The sequence below is a fragment of the Chaetodon auriga genome, chromosome 15 (genome assembly GCF_051107435.1).
Source record: "Chaetodon auriga isolate fChaAug3 chromosome 15, fChaAug3.hap1, whole genome shotgun sequence".
NCBI lineage: Eukaryota > Metazoa > Chordata > Actinopteri > Chaetodontiformes > Chaetodontidae > Chaetodon > Chaetodon auriga.
In genome coordinates, this window is record NC_135088.1 from 11,215,459 (window position 1) to 11,239,826 (window position 24,368).

Below are 24,368 nucleotides of genomic sequence, written 5' to 3' on the forward strand. Positions count from 1 at the left end.
TCTACTTTGGGACAGCAGTGCTTTGAAATATATGCTAACACACTCAAAATGACCGTGCTAGAATGCTAATGCAAAGCAGGTATTATGTTAGTTACCATCTTAGTTTAGCGTGTAAGCATGCTAGTGCTTGGTAATTGGCTGAGCTGTAAATGTACCTGTAGCTGATTGTGTGTCATCAGTTTTGCAGGTATTTGGTCATAAGTATTGATTGTGAGCGACACAAAGCAGACATTGGTTCGACCCTTCCCTTGAAGTTTGCTGTGCTGCTATCATTACACTACCATGCAGGATTGATGCTCTGTAGCATCGTGTCAGGTCTTGCTCCACCCCTCCTGCGAGTGCTTTCACACTCGGTTTAACAGTGGTAGATGGAGGTGGAAGGAGAGGTCTTGCAGCCAAGACCTGGCAGTGGTGACTCACTATCACCCACCCGCTCCCTCCATCGCACTGCTCGACCCTCACCCTGCCCCCTGCAACATTCAGGCTCTGGTTTGTGGAAAATGATCAGCTTGGAATGCAGAGTTTGAATGCAGAGAGGTGCGGACTCTTATAATCAAGCTAATGTATGGATCCAAAAGGTCGCACTTAGAGTTTGCGTTTGTTCATGCTACGCCAAAGGTCGTGGAAATTTTAGTTCATTCTCAGTTACACAGTGAGCTAAATCAGTGTTTGCCATCAGACATTGTGTCGTTTGCCTTCGGGACTGGATTTGCACAGAGATTTTCTTTTTTTTTTTTGTCTCCAAACTTAATATTTATGATTTATGAACTGTCTGTATTTGTTTTTCAGAACTGACTCACTGGCCCGCCTACCCCATCCCCAGAGTTATTTCTCCTCCTGATATTATTTTAGACTTTGCAAAAGCACTGGATATATATATATTTTTAAAAATCGAAATCTTGCAATCCTTTTGAAACAAAATGTTTATTTCCTTTTCCAACTGTTTGGCCTTCTCGAGGAAGAGTGTGAGCTCTCAAGGCCGTGAGCACATGCTAGCAAGGGGCTGTGATATTTGAGAATGGATTTTGTGTTGATATGACCTTTTGATAGGAAATTGGTTTTTTTTTTTATTTTGAGAGTGAATTTGACATTTGACATCCTCATCCGAGCAGCCTGCCGAAGCATCTTGAGAATTATTCTGGACTTAAGTTGTGTGTTTGTATGTTTTGATATAATGCTATTGCTGTAATTTGTGTTATTTGGAAGTTATTATGAATTTAAATGCAATTAGACGGCAACTGGAGTTGGTCTCTGATGAAAATGAAACATCTTGTGATCAGCAGTCTGCTTTTAAGTCACTCATTTGCCTTGTGAATAATAGATTTGTTTCATATGTGAAGCATTTGAAGCTTTACTTCATTCATAGTTTTATACATCGCTGCAGTTGCAGCTAAGTTTGAAAGTAAGCTTACTCCTATCTATCAGTGGTCCATTAGTATCCATGAAAATATTCTCCAGGATGATGGCACTGTTTGTAAATTATTCCATCGTAGTGGAAGCTGTGAGATACAGTATTAATGCAGTACATCCCCCGAGGCCATGCAAATAAGGCAAATTTCTCCGTGTAAAAACAGAAGGAGCTGATGTGAAGAATATGGTTTATGTAAAAACGGAGCATCGGTCAAAAAACGCACAAGATTGGAGTCGTAGTTGATCACTGCGAATGCAAACTTCAGATGCTTCCTTTCCAAGGTTTTTATTTCCAAAGCACGCGCTTCTGACAACTGCTGCACTGTTAGTGCTGTGTCTGCTCTACTTCAAACAACATGAGCTTCAAACAGCTCATCTTCACTGCTGTCCAGCACGGAGGACAAGTCTGAAGCAGAGCTGAGGCACTGACAGGCCCACAGAAACACCTGGACAGAGACACAGCTGGTGCTCAGTCTTTGGACCAAACTTTCATTCAAATTTTTCCCCCCCGTGTTGAAACTAATAATATGTTGAGAGACAAGTTCAGCATTGTGGGTTTCTGTGTGTTTCCTCTGCTCAGAATTACATTATCTGCTTGTCTAACTTGACTTATGATTATCTTGTGTGTACAGTGTGTGTGGTCTTTTTGCACAACAACATACACTACGTCATGCTCCACCAACCCTTCCAACCATAATTTGTGTGTGTGTCTGTGTGTGTGTGTGCTTGTGCGTGCTTGTGTGTGTGTGTGTGTGTGTGTGTGTGTGTGTGTGTGCGTGCGTGCGTGCGTGCGTGTGCCATTCCCGACTCTGTCTTATGATGATGGATTACTGAGACTCTCTTATCCTCCATCAGCTGTGGCTCAATGGAACAGTACTCTCCATTGTTTCAGCGGATGGTGAACGCGTGCACAGTTTTGTGCGTGTGTGTGTGCGTGCGCGCGAATGTGCGAGCACTTATACACATGCATGCACACATCCTATCTGCTGCGGCACATGCACTGTACCAAACCAAACAAACAGATTAGCGATCGTGAATTGCCACCAGCCTGGCCTGATTCAGGTCTGCAGGGCTTATCTGCTGACCTTTGAACTTAGCATCAGCTAGTCTACACCTGCCTCATCTCACAGGCAGACACACACACACACACACACACACACACACACACACACACACACACACACATAGATGCATTCAGTGAAAAGGCAGTTGTCATTCATGAACAAGTATAAAATATTTTATCCATTAACACACTGAAATGCACCAGACATTTAATATACTACAGTGTTGTTGCTCTGATCAGCCTTGTGATCCTTGTGGGTGCACATGAAGAAGAAGGAGTTCAAAGTGACATGTATCTCGTCTCTATTTTCATCTCCGATAAGCCCAGTGAGATGTAAGCAGCATGCAGGATGCCCTGTAGGACTTCACTTCCTGTCAGCTTCTCAGAAACGAGCCCATTTGAGTCGAGTCAGGAGACGAGGCACGAAGGCCTCGTTAAAGTACCCAATCCCAGAGCCTTGAGTCCTTCCTTTCCGAGGCTTCCGTGACATAACACACAAGGGTGCCCTCCTTACCGCCTGTCTTCAGCAAAAAATGATAAGAGAGGAAAATTGCCCAGCCTCTTGTCCTGGACAGAATCTGATTTTTCCAAGTAGGAGACAGCCAAAAAAAAAAAAAAAAAAAAAAAAGCCCTCGAAGACAACACCATTACACCCCCTCCTACACCTCACCATTCAACTTCTCTGTGCGCTGTCTGTGTCTGGTAGAATTCAATAGCATGTCTCGTTTGTTTCACGCTGTCCTTTCAATGGCGCCTTCTTAATCACCACTTCTCCTCCGTGCTAGTTTTCTCTCTGCCTCTTGGTTTTCCTCTTCTCTCTTTTCTTATTCTTCTCTCACTCTCTGCCTTGACACTTTATATGTTTTCTTTCTCCTGCTCTGCTCTCCTCTAGACCTCTTTGTCCCCCAGTGAGAGAAGTCACCTTTGGTCCTTTTCTATTAAACCAAACGTCTTGAGGTCTTAACACATACTTCAGAACAGTGAGGCCAAGGCGTTTCTGCGACAGAGGGCAGGCGTTTGCTTGCCACCTGGCGCTTTTAGCGTATGAACATCAACATTAAGTGATCTCAAAGTCACAATCTGCAAGATATTTTGTTGACATGCGTGATTCTGGAGTATTTTTTCATCAATACATGTAACTGTGTGACTGGAAAGGGCTCGCTTTGATTTCCAGTGCATGTAGTTTGACCTTTGTGTTATCTGATCGAGCACTGAGGCTATCGCTGCTGATGCTTTGTGTATTTATTCCATTTAGTCCTGTGTATTTCTTCTGGTTGTCTGCTTTTCCACTGAAGGATCCAACTAACACTGGATGTCACTTGATGATGATACAAAAACTCTATTGAAAAACCTATATCTTGAATTGGTATTGTGTTGTACAAAGACGAATGGAAATTTATTCATGAGAAAGTGCGGTGGATTATTATTTTAGCCAGCAGGCTCGATTCTCCAGTGCCGTTAGTCTCAAGCACATACTTTGTCATTAAATTGATATGGTAAATTGTTTCTTTTGCAGGGAATATACATAGAATTTTAATTCAAATCTCCAACCCTGTCATGGCTAAAAAATGTAAATAAATGGCTTTTTATGGGCTGAAATTCCACATGCAGCTCACCAGTAACGGCTAATAATTCTTCATTGGTGCTTCTCCTGTCTGTCCTTCAAGGATAAGAGAAATCTGTTCAGATAAGTTTCTTGGTGGAGGAAGGAAATGTAACTATGTAACTAACATGGTCACATTTATTTGTGCATTTTGTAGCATAAATATAATTATTTATTGCTTTCTTTGATATGTCTGACTACCTTGCATCTGCAGTACATGATGCAAATTAAAATCACCCTAAAATGTGTATTTTTACGCAGCTCTTCTGATGCTGTTGGTCATCGTGAAAACTACGTGAATCCACAAACTGTGTGAGTAATAACACGGGTGTTTGAGAGCATCACATGTGGTGTTCCGCAAGACAAAAAGGGGGAAAAAAAAAAAATGTTTTATTTGTTGCCCAATAGCATGTGACAAGGCTTATTGCTAGATCCGTTACTAAGCCTCTTTGGCCAATCAGGTGGCAGACATTTTAAACTGCAGTTGGATGAAGTCAGAGTTGTGATCATTTGGCTGCGATCCTCAATCCCTGTAGTGTTTGCGTGCTTGCGCCTCTGACCTGGATTTTCTCGGAGAATATCGGCCGAGAACAGTGTGGTTCTGTTGCGCTGCGAACACCCGAGCTCTCGCAGCTTCATACTTCGCTGTCAGGGACTTTCGGCCTTTGAAAAATACAGACGGCATTAATACAACAATTAGTGCAGATGCAGCTTCAGCTGTTTGTCAATGAATTTTGCTGCCGCGGTGAAGGATTTGTAGCCTCTCTCTTCACTGTATCTGTCAGCAGAGAGAGCAGGAGCTGTCCGTTGTGCTGAAAAGACTCTGCTGCATTCGTCTGTGTGCTCTCCTTATCTGTCGCTTCCCAAGCAAACATTCACACCATTACTGTTGCTGCGCATTTCCTCTCGGCCCCGTTTGTGACGTCTGACCACGCTCTCTTGCCCCCGTCTCCCTCTCCCCTCTTGATCTCTCCCTCTTTGCAGCTTTCTTCTTCTTCTCTGCTCTTTTTTAAAGCTCCTTCGCCTCCCACTCCAGTTAAGAGACTTTTGAAAAATTTGACTCTTGTTTTTTTTTTGTTTTTTTTTATAACAAGCTGCATATGCTAATGAAATGGTGCCTCATTATTATTGGATTATTTTAGGAAGATTCTCTGTATCCCTCCAGTTCTCTTCCTCCATCTCCACTCCTCTCGCTCTCTGCGCGGACTCATGCTGTCATTCATGTGAATCGCTGCCGCAGCTGTACGAGCGTGTTAGTGACGAACTGAGTGAGAGTGTATGTGCGAATGACTAAGACCTACAAGACTGTTTGCTATGAATTGTTTAAAAGGCTGTTGCCCTTTGAATGCTGAATGTGTGTGTTTTGGCTGAATTTGTCAAGTGTGTGCGAGTGTTGGTGCGCATTTGTCTGCATGTGTGGATGCAGTATGTTTCAAGCGAGCACTCGACGAGCTTTGAGTCAGATGTTGGAGGCGGGAAAAGGCACACTGAACTGGTCTGCAGTGAACTGGAGACTTTGTAGAGGCTTTCATAAAGACAGATCTCAGCAGGTATTACTGTCTTATCTCGCCCTCTCTCGCTCCTCTTTTATGCAGCTCTGCCTCTTTGCTTTCTGGCAGCGTTAATAGAAGCTGACAAGCCAATACATGGGAACGCTCAATAGCTTTGCTTCTCTTTGATGTACGTACAGAGGCACATTCGTGGTTATTTTTGTGGAAAATGTGCCCAGGGTACAGCTCTTGGCACTGAGAACACAAACGTCTGTGTTTTAATCTAATGGAACTGTAAAGCGTACACTTATTTGCTAAATTCGAGGTAGCTGTGGCTTGATTGGAATTTGTCACCTTCCCTGCGCAGCGCCCCTGACAGGATCCAACTGATTGGGAACAAGCCTTCTTTGCCCCTCGGACCAAAATGTTTATGCATACGTGACCGTGACCATATGCCAAATTAAGCCATGAAATGGTGCAGGCCCGCATAGCTCATTTTTCGTTCAGTGCATTGTGGCTCATACATAAATGTATTTTTAGCACATCATCTGGCTCTGTTCTGTATCAAATGTTCAATTTAGAATTTCTCACCAATGCCATGCAATGTGCAAATCAGTTCCCATGTAGTTTGTCAGCTTCCCGAAGAGCTAAAAAGAAAAAAAAAAAGTGTGATTCTTCACATGTATGATTGCTCATTATAATGATTTAGGATTATTTCATTTATTTGCAGATTTTATTTTATGTATTAATGCCAAACACGTATATTCATTGGTTGTTATGTTCAATATAAAACTCGCACTTCAGGGAACAAAACAAACAAAACTGTATGTGAAAAATGCAAATCATGATCCAGGAGTACAGTGGATAAGCACTCCAAATCTTTAGCCCATCTTGGTTTCTCCCATTTTCTCGGTATTGGCCCTGTGATTGGATGGCTTACTGCATGTGTGAGAGAGAAGTGAGAGTGATGAAAACTGTGTTGATGTCAAAGGAGGAAGTGTGGTTGCTGCTGTATGCGTTTGACGTATCGGCTGGTAATGAACTGCCATCTGCACTCCGCTGGTGGGAAAATACAGTGCGTGTATAAAAAGTACAACTTGAACCTTGTGCGGCTCGTTCTCTTTTCTGTTGGCTGCTTGAACCTCTCGAGGTAGCTTTTGTCCTCTGATGGCGGTTAATGAAAGTCACCAGGGTTATGTGGGTGGAAGATGGAAGGAGGTACTGACACATCAGTCTCAGTCCAATCATTGAGAGTGGTTGGGTGAAGATCTGTCAGTTTCCCATGATCGATTAGCTCTTTCTGACACATCGACATAATGCAACCCAGGGCTGCGATACACATGGCGTGAAAGGTATTGTAATCATTCTTCTCTCCAAATAAAAAACCCAAAACATTTGTAAGCACTTAATTAGATAATTAGAGTCCACAGGAGAGAGACAGAGGGACATGCTAGCAGCTCTGTGAGGCTGTACTTGCTTTGAAATGCTAACATGTTCACAGTGATCATGCTAACATACTGATGCTTTTACCATGTTCACCACCATCATAGTTCAAACATGTTAGCATGCTAACGTATGCTGATTGGTTGGTGGGATTGTCAGTCAGGGGATGACCAAAGCTTACTGGATTCATCCTCTGGGGACCATGAATGACTGGGCCCCATTTCATGCTGACTCATCAAATAATTGTTTAGATATTTCAGTCCGGTTGGCAGAACCCCACAGCTACCATTGCTAACAAATACAAAGGAATTTGGTGCATTATGCATCATCTAGCCGTTCTGTTCATGTGCAGTACCAGTCATCGTAGTAATGACAGACTTCCTGCAAATCTTATTGCCGGATTTTGCTAAATCAAATTACTTCCATGTCACTGAGGAGACTTTCCTGCCTTAAGGGACCGGCTTCATTGCTGTTGTGTTGCAGTGTGTCTGGCTGTGCCATTGTCTCTGTATATTAATGTTGTGTCTCCATGTAATCACCTAGTTCGTAGAACAGACTGAGATACATGTTTGACAGTGTAATGAGATTACACATTCACCCACATCGTGATATAAAGTCTCGGTTCTTTCATCCCTTAAACATTTGAACATTGTTCAGAAATAGAGCTGCAGCTGTTTGGGTTTTGGACCGTTGGTTGGACGAAAGAAGCAGTTTGAAGACGTCACTCTCGGCTCTGGAAAAAGCATTTTTCCCAGCGTTTTGTCATTTTATAATCGGCAGACTAATCGATAATGAAAATGATCATTAGTTGCAGCCCTACTCGGGAACAGTATTTAGAATTTACTCTAATTGATTCATCACCTCTCAATAATGTAACTCAGCATGCAGTATGGATCCTCCATAATGCTGCGTACGCTGGAAATGCTCGTCTCTGCCCTTTTGCAATTTTTATGGCGGTGAGAAGCATCAAACACTCCTTATGAAGTTTAGATATTACATATTATTAGTCCACACCACAACAACACACACGCACGCACAAACCTGCCTAGCTTGCCGGCCTGAACCACCCTTATATCCCCAGTGTGGATTTACGTAACCGCTGGTGTATTTTTGCAGTGTGTGTTGAAACCTTGTTTTTCCTCTGCGTATTTCTTAAAGCTGCTCTGCTCTGATTTCTGACTTCTCTCTCCCTGTAAAGTCTAACGTGGAAGCCCTTCACTTCATGCATAACAGCTCTTAGATATTCCACACACTCATTTCGCTGACTCGTACCTGTGTGTGTGTGTGTGTGTGTGTGTGTGTGTGTGTGTGTGTGTGTGTGTGTGTGATCATGATGCTCTGAATCAGGGTTTCATGAGTGGGGGCTGCTTCTCATCCCATCTGCCATCTGTGGAGATACGGGTACAGAGGCCCATGGGAAATGCAGTCCAGGGGACGCCCCCCTCTCCCCCTCCTTCCTCTGTGTCTGGAGGCTGCAGTCAGTCAACGTGTCATTGTTGATCACAATCACAGAGGCAGAGAAGGAGACACATACGCTACCATTTTCCATTACAACTCCTCATTTCCAACTCTTCCTACTTTGTAACCCAAAGGTATTCAATCTGCAATGTGGAACAAAGGAAAGCAAATATCCTCAAATTTGAGAGGCTGTAAAGCTCGAAATGACACATCCAAAATGCTTGTTTGTCTGTCTAAAAGCCGAAGATATTCAGATTAGCATCATGTGATGCAATCAAAAGTAGTCCTCTCTCAAATCCTCAATTTTAAGAAGCTGGACCAGCAGATATTTGGCAGTTTTTGTGTCTACCTAAACCATTATTTGTCTGTGGAATCTGTGGATCGACTAATAGATTAATCACTGTGCGAGCTGTTGCCAGTGTTTTTGATTTGCTCTAAATATTCCCGTCACCCTTGCTGTTAAAGCCAGCGAGCCCACATAGATCCCCAAAGCTTTGAAAAACCAAGATAATCAGAAGTTTATCCCGAATCTGGGACTGAGCCAGTGATAAAATTAACTGCTGCTCTTATCAATGCTGTTTACAAAAAACCAGGTCATGCAGAAACCAGAATGTGGATTATTGAGTGTTTAGTGGCCAGTTTAGCCCCAGTGTAATCCATATCTTTTTAGAGATTTGCTATGGTCATCATCGAAACACTAAACCCTCGGCTGCACATTGTAAGGCTGAGGGCAATAAAATCGCTCTGCCGTCCTGATAAGAAAGCACAATAGAACTCAGCCGCCCTCATTTTCTTTTTCGCTCCATCTCTGCCGTTCGCTCTCTCAAACACTCACGCTTTCGCCATCATGCTTTTCTGCTCTGTCCAATCGGCTTCCTCCTGCCCCCCCTTGCGCTTCACACCGCTCACTCTCTTGTTTGCTTTTCTCCCGTTCGTGTCCCCCCTCTCGCTCCCTGTTTTTTTTTTTTTTTTTTTTCCCTCGCTCTCCTACAATTTTGCTCTCCTGCGCTCCGTCGAGCCTCTTGGCGAAGCGTTAAGTGTATAATCTGTGATCTCATGTCTAGATGGGCCTCTCGTCTCCTCACTCGCTCAGCGCACAAAGGGACTGAATGGCTGCGGCTCACTCGGGGGACACAAATGAGTAATGAGCCACACACACGCTCACATGCATGCAAGCGCACGCACCAAACAAACACATGCACATGCCCACACCTCTCCAGCGCACTCCCAGGGGCTTTGAAGTTGCATATTGATGATGCCAGCTCCAAAGGCTCAATTGAATGTGCAGAGGCAGAGGAGGTGGCTATTGACCGTCCACTCTCCTCGCTGACCTGTCATCTCTGACAGCCGTAATGAGCAACAGGTGCCTCTTTTCGCCAGCTTTGGCCTTGAGCGTCATCCAATATTCAACAGTCAGTCATAGCAATCAGCCAGCGTAATGGCTCGTTTGATGTGCCATCGCAGCGCCGCGCGATGGGTTGCGGTGGGTCTGTGAGATATCGTTTTCACTGAAATAATCGAAATTTTAATGAACGCAGCACCTTTCAGAGTACCACTGACAGAGTGGAGTTTAAAGGCTAAGGCCAGCCGGGTTTGAATTATTAACATAAATAAAAGGCAATAAAAATAAAAGCACATAAATAAGATAAAAGTAATAGAGTGTGAAGAGAGAGTCTGTGTTTCAGGGTGAGAAATAGGCCTTTTTATGGAAGATATTTTACAATTTAACGGCAAGAAAAATGTACTCATAAAAAGACGAACTGAATGAATGCTTCAGTTTGAGGGTCCTGGTGTTGAGCTCGCTGTCACTCACTGTCATGACTTCACTTTTTAGGTTCAAAATGTTTATGTAACTTGAGAAGTTACCCGGTGGAGACCCCCTTTCTGGTGCAAACTAAACATGAGTATTTGTAAGAATATAATGCCTGCATGGCTGTATTTTTAGCATGGGAAGACCCAGGGGATCTCTAACAGTGCCAGTGAATTGCTCTACTTTTTCAGGCATGCAGGTTAGCGGAGACTGTCCTCACCAGGAAAATGTCAGCCATGTTTTTTTGTTCAAATGCTGAAAATGACCAGCGGTTAACTGTTTTTTGGAAAGCAATCTCCTGCGTTCTTACATATAATCACTGTCAAAAACAAATGCTTAAGCAGAGTGACGCACAGAGGAAGTCAGAGTGTTCGTACTGATGAACCTGCAGGGAAGGAGCACCTGAATCTGCGGCTCCCCGCTGCAGCTCCCCTCAGATGAATGATAGTATTGCTCCCTGTCAGCTGGATGTGTTTGCTAACTAGTTCATCATGTCAGATAATATGTCAGTGTTGTGTCCACAGCTTGTCTCTGCTGCCCCCAGGTGGCCAAAAAAAGTCAATTATTGAAGGTTGAACCACATTTGAGGCAGCGCTTATGAATAACTTAAATAGCAGTGATATAGGTCATTTTTTAAGGCAACGCACGTCTGACTGATAACATTAACTGTTCTATTCAAGAGTCCCAGTAAGCCATGACAGTGAGCCAGCATGCACAACACCAGGACCCTGAAACTGAAGCAGCTCGGTGGAGTTCAGCCGTCATTTGTTTCATTTTTTTTACACCTCAGCATCAGTGAAAATGGGCCCCAGGACTGTTTAGGAGCCGTGTGGCCGATGAGAAAGGGTTAAAGCAGACAGAGGGAGTGTTTGTTTTACCGCCCTCTTATGAGAGCTGGTTTTGGCTGGTTGAGGTGCCTGCTCATATAAGCTCTTTGTGGTGTGAAGACGGTCCTGGCATTGACCCCCCCCCCCCCCCAAACACCCACCTCCCTGACACAGCCAGAGTGATGCCAAGCTGAGTGCCAGCTTCCTTCAGGCTCTGAATGAGCAGCACTGCAAAGCTGCTCAGAATTAGAAATGTGGGAAAATGGAGGAAGGGGTAACACCTAAGTCTTGCACACAGAGAGACACTAAAACCAATAAATGCTCCAGAGTATGAGGAGATTAGTCATGAGTGATAAGTGCACTGATATTCTTACATTTCAGACTGTTCCTGAAAGTATTTTAACGGTTAACATAACACGCTCATTGCTCTGAAGCAAAAAATACGATTTTCTCTCTCATCATAACACAGGAAGCGTATTGTCTTGTGTCTATTTCCAGCGTGAGCACATATTCTATATACAGCAGACATATAGCACGCAGACATATTCATATGCATTGGCACAAAGCACAATCCAGCCTCAGGTGTCGACCTGCCAAATGTTCTTAAAACCGCCTGGAACACTGATGATGGGAAAGAGGTTGTCACTTCCTTCCTTATCACCTGTCGGAGAGCAGGTTGTTTGACTCACCTGCCGGTTTCCTTGCCGGTTTCTTTAGTTTTATTTTTATGAATGGAACATGAGCGGTGCACTTGGGGAGCAATCATTGTCATAATGCTGCCAAAACAAACGTCCTTAAATGGGAGCCAAGAAGACAGCGAGGTCAGTGCGCACATTGCTTCAGAGGACAGAGGGGGTGGCACTGCCAAGCCCCTTTATCCTGAGGCATGTGGCACAGTGTCGGCCCCTATTTTGTGTCTCCATCCCTCAACCACCAGGCTACGTGTCGGGGTAGTAAAGACCTCTTGTGCGCGCTCACTGATGTGATAACTCGTCCCTTTGTGAGAACGACGAGGGGTGGGAACCGACATCGTGGACACGCAGGGCGGGATGAGGGGAGAGATCGCAGGTTACAAGTGTTTATGCAAGGGAAGCGTGTTCACTCATAAAACTAATTAGTCCTCTTTTGTCCGTGTGCACGGTGGCGGTGATGATGATGCTTGAGTGCGCTCAAGTGTGCTTCGGCTGCTCGCGATCAACCTTTTTTGCCATCGAGGCAGCATGTTTATTTATACATCAATTAAAAGCCCCACTCAAGCAAATTAACGCTCCGGCGTCTGGCATTTTTATAGGAGCCACGTGATATCTAGAAAGCATATTTGAAGAATATTTTTTTTTTCTGCCCCTCTCTGTCTGACTGTCATCTTTGTCTTCATGCCACCTGATGTTCTCCTCTGTCCAGGCGCCTCTTGGCAGTGTCACCCAGGTTTTAGTCACCCTTTCAAATGTTGCTTCTGCTGGAGGATAGATAGTAATTATCTGGGCACTTCCTTGTCCCCCCCCCCCCCCCCCCCGCATCTCCAACGCTCACCCTCCTTTTGCTCTGCATTGTTGGTCACGAGACTCAATTTGTTGCTGTCGTTTGCATCACCCCTCTCATCTTGCTGTGATGTTCTGTGCACGGGTGGGAAGCGTGAGCATAGTGAGATTACGTCCGTGCTATACATGTGTAGGTATGCCCCGAGGGGCCGTGTGTTTCCGTGCTCAAGCTGCTGCGTGTCTGCGAGCAAGTTTCTACAAAGACTTTCTGCGCTGTCTCCCCCTAAGCTTCCGCTCCGTTGTGTATCAAGCATGTTCAGACTGGCAGGTTATATAGATGTTGTAGGACGCAATGGTCCCCAGCGAGCTCTATAATTGAGAACCTCGGAGGAGAGGGGAAAATTCAATGTGGGATGAATTAATTCTTCCTCCTTTTATTCCACGCCTTGTTCAGGGGTCCTCTCTAATCTGTGCTAGTGCCTTCGCAGAGTGCACTGGATCAATTCACTTCACTGAGAGAGAGAGAGGGGAAAGAGAAAGGGACAGAAAGAAAGAGAGAAACGAGAGGCAGTTAGTCCGTCGGAAGAGAGGGGAGGAATGAAAAGCAGGTAGGCGTATGTGGATATTGTGACAGAGCCCCAGGTTTAAAACCTGATCAATCACAAGGTGACATTAGTGAAAGATAAAGTAAAAAAGGAGCCATGGCTCACAAGGTCTAACCCTTAATCTTAAAGGTCTCACAGGGGCTGAGACCAAGTCTCTCGATGTGTCAGCATGTAATGAACCCTGCTGTTGCGAATGATTGCTGCAGGTAATGTTGCATTTTATGTCAATATTATACATGGTCACATCCAAAAGACCATCCTCTGCCCTTGATCTGCTTTGTTTTGCATCACGGTCGGGTCAGTTTTCATTCAGTTAAATCCAAACATCTGGAGTTCTTTGAAAGCAAGACTAGAGTCAGGTGTCCGTCCACATGTTGTACAATTTTAACCAAATTTTCATAAAAAGGGCAAAAGAAGATGCAAGATCATGTGCCATCCATCCACCACTGTAGTGTGAATATAAGGAGGTATTTGCATTGAGATAAACAACTGATGGGGCTTATTCTCCAGTTGAGTGCCATTAAACCCTGAGAAGAAAGTGCAATGAGATGACAATTAAAGGAGCTCCAGTCAAACATCAAACAATGGAAAACCATGAATGATGGAAATATGGCATTTTCCTAATCAGACACATATTTAGCTGAAGTTTGCTACATTAGCTTACATTAGCCATTATAAACTACTGGTCATACCAGAATGAGAGAAGTTGTAGCAGCAAAACCCGTAAGTGTCTTTTTTATTGTGTTTAATTTCAACTTTTCTCATATGAAGGATGTGTTGTTTCTTATTTTAAAAGTCTCATAGTCTCACTTTGATTTTCTAAACTTCCTGAAATGACTGTAATCATCATTAGTTATGGATATATAATTTCTACAGTCGCTGATGTGGTTATTAAATTAATTGTTTTACCTTGTAAAATGGCCTGATGTCCCTCCAGATGTTCACTAACCACTGTCCTCAGTCGCTGATGAAGGAAGCAGTGAAATGACAATGATCTGTCAGGTTCGTGGTGTAGCAAGTAGCAACGTGTAGTCGCGGAAAAGTTGGAGCATCATACAGACACACAGCTGCCTGTAGCGTTCCTATAATATTCCTGCTACATTTCTACAATCATTCAGTAGCGTCGGTGCTGCTGAAAATACACCTCGAGAACAAGCCACCTCTGCAACAGAATATTTTAGGGGAGACATTAACCTGCACCGCCCTCACCTGCTGCAGTTACATAACAGGAGGTGAAGTTTAGTCTCAACCACCTGCACAGGCCACCACCCCCTAAAATTTCACAAAGCCACCACTGAGTGGACCAGCCTCTCCTTTCCATCTCATTGTGAAACATACTGGCTGTGCTTGAGTTCTCCATTATTGTCAGTCTCTCTCTGCCTGTGCAGAGACCTCATCACAGCCCCGCTCTTCAGATTCTGTGTTTTCATGTCTGTCTTCAGTCTTTCATCTGCTACCTTCACATAACTTATTGCGTGTTTCTGTTCCATCTGTTTTAATTACCTCAGCGGCGCTCCCTTAGCTTGTTGGTTGCCATGGCTACCATTTCCTGGATAGTGTAGTATGCTGAGGATGAACTGCGTGGGTATGCTTGTGTTCATGTGGTGCGTGAGTGAGTGAGTGTGTGTGAGTGTGTGAGAGAGAGAGAGAGAGAGAGAGAGAGAGAGAGAGGTAGTCACAGTGATATAAAGACTGTGCTATCACAAGTAATTATAGTGCACCAGCCATTAAGAGACAGAACATTTGCACTCGATTTTTAAAGTATGGTGTCCTCTGACTAATGCTATCTGAGAGGACGGGAACTGAAATGTGTATTAATCAGTGTCTGTGCGTGCGCCTGTGTGTGCTTGCATAGTTCTGTGTGTATCCGAGGCCGACGGGGGGGCATTTTTTATGCCTGCTGTATTTTGAGAGCGGTTGTAGTTCACAGAGGAGAGTGCTGCGCTCCTCACATTAGAGAAACAGCAGAGAAGGAGATGGCAGTGTGTGTGTGTGTGTGTGTGTGTGCGTGCGTGTGTGTGTGTGTATGTATGCGTGTGCACACGATGAAGGACATTTATTTGTTGCAGTATGTGCAGCCCCCGGCAGAAGAAATGCTTTCCTAACCACAATCAGCATCCATCAGAAGCCAGGCTTACCTCTCCTACAGACAAAAGGTTAAATGTTTCACTAAATCATTCTCTCTTTTTGTTCTCTCTCTCCTCCCACTTGCTTCATCACCCTTACACACCCCCTCCATCTTTTCCCCCATCCCAACACTTCCACTCTCCGCCTTCCTTAACATTGCCCCCTGCCCTTTCCTGCCTCCCAAACCATGCCTCCCCTTCCTGTCATCCCTCTCCTCCTCCTCCTCCTCCAGCTGGTGGGCGGCGAGTTTGACCTGGAGATGAACTTCATCATCCAGGAGGCGGAGAGCATCGGCTGCATGGTGGAGCTGCTGTCCCACTGCGAGGTGACGTGCCAGGCCGAGATCTGGAGCATGTTCACCGCCATCCTCCGAAAGAGCGTGCGCAACCTGCAGACCAGCACCGAAGTCGGCCTCATCCAGCAGGTGCTGCTCAAGATGAGCACCGTGGACGACATGATCGCAGGTGCGTGTGCGCTAACGAGCATGCGGTGATAAAGATGGAGGGGTCATACGATGATCACATGTAAAATTATGATGAAAATAATTCCACAGTAGAGACAAGTAGAAAATAAGAAGACCCAGGCGGAGAGCAGGGTCTCTGCAGATACTCCGCCACACACTTCAAGTGGGTCGTAAGTGATGATTGAGAGGGATTATTTCCGAGTCTATTCATGTTTTTTTTTTCAGGGAAGTCCCACTCATCCTGCCTTTGAGTGAGTACAAAGGTGTTGCAAAGGTTGCATGGTGTTGTGTTATTTAGCTTTTCCCACTTAACTGCACCATGCTTGGCCTAGGTAGTGACTTTCTCACAAGTGCCTTTCAAAACCGCTCAGAGCTCCCGACATTCGGCAGTGGGTTGCATGTGTAGGTGGAAAAAACAATTCTAATACCATAGAAAGGAAAGAGTGAAGCCGCATGCCAGGCTGAAAACATGTCTTGAGACTGAATCCTGGAGAAATAATGGTGTCTGTTTGTTCTGCAGCGTGTGATTTATTTATTTTTTTTTAACTTCGCTGCAAGATGGTGGAGAAAGCTTTGTGCTTTTCCATGGTGTCTGCGGTTGACACTCTATATCACACTGGACTCTTGTGGAAGCTCCAGTATAATGTTTACTTTGGACTATTTGTCCTCCACACTGTGTTTTCTTGAGATCAGAACCGGACAATTGTTGAAGATGCCCGTCGCTCACCTCTGATTTTCTGTTTCGTGTGTGCGTGCACGCTCGCCCTGCAGGCAGACATCCGTAACAACCCGCTGGTGCAGCAGAAGCAGAGTAATGACCTCAGTGCGTTTCTGAGTGTGCTGTGATTTGTACGGAGGGCTCGATTACAAAACAACACATACACAGCTGTCTCTTTACATGATCATACTGACCTTGACTTCCCCTTAATGATGCCTCGGAGTGCGTGTCCTCTCCTTCCCTCCCCCAGTGTCCTCTCTGTCCTACCTACCGCCGCAGGATAATGCGCTTTAGAACTACTATGACTTATTACGGCTCACCACGGCAGAGCACACGCTGCTTGAATCAATTTAATGCCAATTCTCACAGACACTCTTTCTGAACCATGATTCCAACACTTTTTACAAACTATTTAAAATGACCTACATGGATTGATCGTGCCAAAAACAGAGCTTAGGGGTTTTGAATCTAGGACATTGTGTATTGCGTTTTCCTCTCGTACCAAGCACCTCGGTGAGCTAACCTCCTGCTTTATTCCCTATCTCTGGGCCCTGGCTAATGAAATATTGTGGGAAGACTCTATTCATATCTAGCAGGCCTAATGGGAAAGAGGAGCCTTTGTAAGCAAATTGCCTCACTCTGAGAGGGCTGTGCTGTACCTCTGCCATATCCTCACTGATCTGTTGTGGCTGTGATGTGAAAGTCAATGAGGCAGGAAGGTCATTTTGACTAAACAAATGTCTTTTAACACAATGTACTTTTAATGACCTGCTTATATATGCAGAGGGGAATATTTTTGAAGCCTTGTTTTTGTCAATTTCGTGACATTAAATGAGTTCTTTTGCAGCAGGAGTGAGGTTGCGGACCGGTTGTTATTGCCTGTTAACGTGAACAAATTGAAGGACTAGTGTGACATTTTGGAAAATACACTTATTTGCCTTCTTGCCAAGAGTTAGATGAGAAGATTGATACCACTGTTAATGTCTGTGTGCTGAAGATATGAAGCTAGAACTAGCAGGTGTTTAGGTTAGCTTAGCATAAAGACCAGAAGCAGGGGGACACAGTCACTGGCCTGTGCCACAAAATGTGTGTTTTTACATATTTAATTTGACATTTGTGTTTTCTTACAGGATGCTGTAAGAAGATTTTTTTTTTTTTTTAACTTTTTACATGGTAGTGTAAACATTCACTGCAGTAGATAACGCTGTGCATATCAGCGCTGCTCCAGTTTCAAGGTTGTGTGTATTTTGTAAACAGTGGAGTAGCTCTGAAGACTTGGATGCATCTCACTTGAGTTTCTCTCTAATGACCCGACCGTATCTTATCAGAGAAGTGTCAGTAGAGGACCTTTCAAAATGCTGACTCACACACACAAAACACACACTTGCTCTCTTGCTCTCTCATTCTTCCTCTCTCTGTGTTCTCCCAGACCTCCTGGTGGACATGCTGGGAGTCATGGCCAGTTACAGCATCACAGTCAAGGAGCTGAAGCTGCTCTTCAGTATGCTGAGGGGTGACAACGGCGTCTGGGTAAGTCAGAACTCCGAGGGGAGTGAACAGAGTTTCAGATTGTGTTGGCGTGTGTGTGTGTGTATCAGTGGATGTTGTTAGTGTTAAGACCACAGTGCTGTTTTTTGCTTAAAGGTGGGGTGAGTCACTGTGGAGAAAGATTGTTGATTTTCGCTGAATTTGAAATTCAGCGAACATCTCCTCACGATCCGCTAGCTGTCTGTTTTCTGTGTGCGCGTTGGCTCTGTAGATGGGAAACACAGCACTATTCCAACCAATCAGCAACAGGTGGCGTTGGTGCTCGTGCACAGGACAACGGGAAGGGGAGGGGAGATGGAGGGGAGCCAGAGGAGCGGTAAATCTGGCATGCTAACGTGTAAACGCATTGTGAAGGATGAGAGAACAATCTTTCTCCGGAGTGACTCATCCCACGTTTAAAGGACAGATGCACATCTATCGGTGCGTTTGCAGGTGCTGGACAACAAACACTAGCAAAAATGGAAAAGATAATAACATCATCACTATTATGTGTTGCTTTATGGCTTAAAGTCTTATTCTTATACCGGCTGATGTATCATTGAAAAATCACTTATGCTGCAATACAAAGGAAGTTTATCCACTCCAGTGAGAGAAGGAGCTGCAATCCAACCCCCATTTGTGGCTCTGATGGCACCAACATATCAGATGCTCCCAGTTAGTAATCAGAGCTAGTTTTCACGATTGGATGTAGTATCTGTTCAGCTTTTTCTCGGATAACACAACGCCATATTTTACAGTTGAGTTAAAAGCAACAGCATTAATTCTAGAAACCTGCCTGAATTGAAGATTTGGCGTCATTATAACTGTGTGTATGTTCTTCTTTCTAAAACCAAAAGAGACTCAGTATTTCACATTGAACATTGAACAGAGATGTTTTCCGATATGCTACTATTCTACAATTAATAGCAACAGAAGCTGAATTTATTTTGTACTCGATTAATTATACAGCACCAGTCTGTCTGTGTGTCATCAGTCTGGATGTCATTTAATGGGATGGTTGTGCTAATAGAGCAGAATAATAGAGGATGGGTGCGTATCTGTGTGTGTGTGTTTATCTATGTTTGGATTGATTTGTGAGTGTATGTCAAGACAAGGGCAATTTAGCTAACGTTTAATTTTTTTTTTTTCTCTTGTAATCAACGTTATTAATGCGACAGAGGTTTGCCTTTGTTATTTTTGTTCGAGTACCATGATGAAAAAAACAGACTGCCTAACCAGCTGTGAAGGTGAAACACTCATTAAATAGGCCGTGAATCGGTTATTGTTTTTCTGCAGGTGAATCCCTTTCAGCTCACCCTGCCATATACTCACACTCTTATTTATATGTAAACACTATCTTTTATTGCTAACCGCCAAGCTGCTCCACCGGAGTACATGCCTTGCTCAAGGGCTCATTTGGTTTTTATTCCCTTCTGTCGGACTTCCTCTCGTCTCTCTCAACCAGCCCAGGAACTTTTCTTAATGTGTGCTGCCATCTATAATAACTGTTGGTTGTGGTTATTGTCAGCGTGCAGTTGATTGGAGAAGAGTTTGTTTAATACGTTTTCTTCTTCGCTTAACCGTCAACATGAACCGCTTTAACACCTGACTGCCTCGGGCTTTCAGACTGAAAATACACGATGAGACGCTGTTTATTGTAGAAATTTGCCTGAGTTACCCCTTGAAATTGGCTTCTGAAAAAATGTGGGGATAAACACACCGTGCAGATTCTTGCTTACTTTTAGAGCTTCAATGCCAAGTTGTCTGTAAGTACCTGTTAATGAGATTAATTGAGGAGTTGAGAGTTGGGAGTGCTTTGTACAAATTCCACTTACAGTGCTACTTGTTGTCATCATCTTAACTGCTCCCTGTGGTTTGCTGATTGGCCCAGCTTCCCATCACTGGGTTTAGTTTACTCAGTGTGGATGTATTAAAACTGAACTGTGGACATTTAAGGCGGCTTTATGAGGTTAAACCTTCTCCTCTGCCATCCCTGCTCACTGCAGGGTTAGCGAGGTGTACCAGCTGTGCGCGATGCCTTGGCAGCTGCTGGCGGCTACTTGCTAAGTCAATACACCCTCGTCCCTTCTCGTCAATCTCCCCTCTGCTCAGGCTACAGCGCAACCGCCATCAACAACCTCTAGTCACTGATCAGTGGTCCACAGCAAGGCCATCATCCATCCCTTCAGCCCTCTCTCCGTACCTCCTCTGTCCAATACCCATCACCACCTCATCCACCTCGCCCCTATTTCCCTGTCTTTTCCAATTTCTCCTCCCCCAGCAGCCCTCTCCAGAGACAGATCGATTAAGGGTTGCCATGGTATTGATGAGGTGTTGTCGGGGGAGGGCGGAGGTGATTGAAGAGTTATTGATCCCGTGGGGCTGTGGTAGAGATGTGATGTCACACCATGTTTTTTTTTTTAATAGAGCCTTTCCCCTGTGCCTCGGATTGTCGGCATCTGTCACATAATAATGATCACTTTCTTCTCTCCTTCCTTCCTTCCTTCCTTCCTTCCTTCCTTCCTTCTTCTCCTCCCTTCTCCTCCAGCCAAGACATGCTATCAAGCTCTTGTCGGTGTTGAACCAGATGCCACAGAGACATGGTCCTGATACCTTCTTCAACTTTCCAGGACGCAGTGCAGCGGTGAGACTGACCGATACACACACACACACACACACACACACACACACACACACACACACACACACACACAAACCTGAGTGTCATTCTCAGAAAAATTAGTCAAATTTATTCTCTTTGCACCCAAATTGCTCAAGAGTCCTTCACGTCAGTCTTTGTTGCAGTCAGCACATCTTAATTTGCTCACGGGTGCAAAGACTTGAACGATGAAAAGGAAGTAGTGGCTGACTGAGTGACGTATTGATCGCTATAAACATTGGCTGATCTGATGTGTGTATCCTCCCACAGGCCATAGCATTGCCACCAATCGCCAAATGGCCTTACCAGAACGGATTCACCATCAACACTTGGTTCAGACAAGATCCACTCAACAACATCAATGTGGATAAAGACAAACCGTACCTGTATTGGTAAGTAGAACGCCTTTCATCTGCTCCGTTACATAATAAAAATACACGCCTTGTAATGGGATACTGGGACTGAAAACATCATGACATCATAAAACATGAAAGTGCCTTTTTTTAATCCACTCCTCAAAGCCTCAGCACTATCAGAATATTTCTATTGGCCACAAATCTTTCTTTTCTTTGCCCATTTCTGTTGGCCTGATGACATCACGTCGATATTTTTGCCAGCACAGTTGCAGAGGAGTTTAATAGAAGAAAAGGAATCAAAACCATCAGCGGTAAACATCAGGTTTTTGTGTCAGTCCTTCAGGATCACAGAGGAAGGGATTCTTTGTAGACTCTCCATTTCCAAGAGTCATACGGAGAGAAGAAAGGCTGTAAAAGATGCAGAAATACCAGCTTCTCTACTGACAGTAGTCCTTAACGCAGCAGAGCTTCAAGAATTTCTTTTGTAAGAAGTGAGATTTACTTCTTGTTGACTGTACAAACTGTCTTTCTTGCTCCTGCTTTCACTATTGATCCAAGTAAAGAAAAGCACACAGCTGAATAAAGCAGGTTCAGGCTTGTTCCTTCTGCGTGTCAAAAGGCTTTCCAGTTAAATTAAGAAGAAGCTAACTGAAGTGAACATGAGTGGTGCAGGTTGAAGGAGAGTGCACTGTACTTAATGAGAGACTAGGAGAAGGCACTCCATAGACTGCAGGCTTTGGCTTTAGCCTAATAATGTCCCACATGAGCTGCCGACGCTGTGCAGGATAGGTGATCCAATACTGACATGCAGGTGGCCAGAAGATCAGCAGGCCACAGACACACAGGCGATCATATACAGCGCCTTGTAAAAAGGAATAATTCAGCCTCTGCACGATCGAGGATTTGTGAACCAATCTTCTGTTTTCCGCCGCAGCAATAAACTCAGCTTCATTTTTATTCCGAGCTCACCAAACGATCTTTTATTGAGGCACATCAGATGATAAACATTGAACTCGTCAGACTGAATGACACGGACAGGAAGTTAATAGACAAACAGATAATGAATTAGAACATAACTTTAAATGTCAAGGCACTCCATTAGGACTGCGCTGCTGGGCGGATTCTCCTGCCAGGCGTGCAGCTCTGGACCTCTCTGGCCTCGGCGTTAGTGTTGTAAGTGCAAGCCGTTAGCCACTATGAAGCTTCATTAGCTTTGACCTTTTATTTAATTGAACTCCTTTACGCCGCTGCTTGGCTTCTTCCCTCCGCCTCTTCACTCTGAACAGAGAAGTTTTGCGAAATAATCAGTCCGCTAGTCGTCTACGGGGAGGATGACATGCATGCGTATGTCTACCGCGGCAGAGATGAGCTCCGATCGTGAAAAGTGTCAGGATGTAATCCTGTTTCCTTAGTAACCGTTTGTCAGGTTGTCATGGTAAGTGAGGAGCTAGAGAGGGAGGGTGCCCTCCTCTCCTCTGGCCCAGGTCTTATCATCCTCCCCCAGATGCAGCTGCTACTCCAGCTGCCTGTCTGATACAGGCCTCCACAGCTGCAGGAAGGCCACGATAACACACTGTCTGCAGTGCTAACGTGTACCAGGGATTCACTTGAGAGGGATTTATATCTGCTTTCTGGCTCTGCAGTGTGTGTGATCCTCTTGGGCCTAGTTCAGAAGTGAATATGTCTTGTTGTTTGTGACGAAGCTTAGCCGTGAGACTGGGTTTTACATGCAGGTTTCGAGTGCGGGAAGGGAAACATTATGGGAGGAAAATGGAGGGAAGGGGATTAGTGATGTTTTTCCACAAACCTGTGATCTGGGACCCCTGGTGCTCCTGCAAAGAAAATACTTCTTACTGCTTCTGAAAATCCTGCTTTCTGTGACTGGTATTGGCCTAAACAGTGCTGTGAGTGAGTGTGAAAGGTGCTTCTTGTATTTTCACTTCTTATTGTACAATTTTATCTGTGAAAAATGGTTGACTTCCTTTGATGCGTTTGACCTTTTTCAGTTGCAGCGGTAGCTCGCAGAAACATTGACTTGCTTACAGTAAAGCAGGTCTGACAGTTCAGACCAGACAACACGGCTGAAATGTATTTCATAAACATTTGCTTTTGCTTTTGAACTGATTCTTTGCTGATGTCCATTCAGAAAGCCAGTCCAGTCATTCAGTTCCGCTAAAATCTAATCAAGTACCATGATTGATTTTTTTCTCACTGAAATGCTTGTTTTCATGCACAGATCTTGAATTGATTGTAAACTGAACTTGTGACTCTTTCTGATTCTCCTGCAGTTTTCGCACCAGTAAAGGAATTGGTTACTCTGCTCACTTTGTGGGAAACTGTCTCATCGTGACATCGTTGAAGTCAAAAGGAAAAGGCTTTCAGCACTGTGTGAAATATGATTTCCAACCCCGCAAGGTAAAGAAAACCCTCGCACACACGCAGGCAAAACCAAACACTTTGAGTCCGTGCAGAGTTTGATAGTCCTGTCCCACTTGTTGGATGAGACAGCATCTCGAGTGTGTTCCTGCTCTCCTCTTGTATCTACCCTTGCACTTGCTAGGAGTGTTGATGAGTGTAGATAACGTCTGTCAATTAGGACCTGCACACTGCACCCCCACCGCACTGTCAGCATTCTGCTATTGTCCTACACACACACACACATGAACACACCCTGGCATGCACACATAAACACACACACACACATTCACTTGATGAGATGGCCTTCCACAGTTTTTGCTGACCCAGTAGAATCTCTGCACTGCCTAACAAAGTTCCCAGTGGTTCCATTTGATCAATTTATAAGTGGCCATGTCTCACAGCATTGTGCGCACGTGTTAATGTGTGTGTGTGTTTGTGTGTGTGAGTATGCGTCAGTGCTTGCATGCTCGTGTAGTATTGTCCACCACTATGCATACACCAGCAAAAAATTCTAGCTGCACCTCCTCCCATTGCAGTCTTCCTCCCCATTTCAGTCTTCCCTCCAGGTAATAGTGCTGCCAAGGGATAGCGGGGGGTACATCCCCCGCTCAGTCCCCGCCCCACCCCCCCTCTGAGTCACATATGCACAGAGCATAGAGTTTATCTATCTTGGATTTGATTTATTTTCCCAATTCATGTTTTCTAAGTGTGCGCTCGAGGAGATGTAAATCAAACTCTGTTTTAATGTCAGTGTCAGTAACATTAACTACAACATAAGAAACCTGTATAAGTATATCAGTATGATATTCCTTAACTCTCATATTGACATAGTATTCCACTAGTTTCTTTACTACAACAGCATAGTAGAATCCTGGTACTCAGTGACGGCTTTTGGTCTTTCTGGGTGCTGCCT

The 24,368-nt window shown here is 44.5% G+C and overlaps 1 protein-coding gene across 16 annotated transcripts in view; it reads left to right on the forward strand.

The window, feature by feature from the left end:
• nbeaa (neurobeachin a) overlaps positions 1–24,368 on the forward strand; it is an 89,347-nt gene that overhangs the window by 11,955 nt on the left and 53,024 nt on the right. For all 16 annotated transcript variants that reach the window (XM_076749787.1, XM_076749791.1, XM_076749790.1 and 13 more), the window contains exons 2-6: positions 15,547–15,778; positions 17,925–18,025; positions 20,571–20,666; positions 20,952–21,073; positions 23,326–23,452. In XM_076749787.1, coding sequence (XP_076605902.1) covers positions 15,547–15,778; positions 17,925–18,025; positions 20,571–20,666; positions 20,952–21,073; positions 23,326–23,452 — 678 coding nt within the window. The remainder of the gene's footprint in view (positions 1–15,546; positions 15,779–17,924; positions 18,026–20,570; positions 20,667–20,951; positions 21,074–23,325; positions 23,453–24,368) is intronic.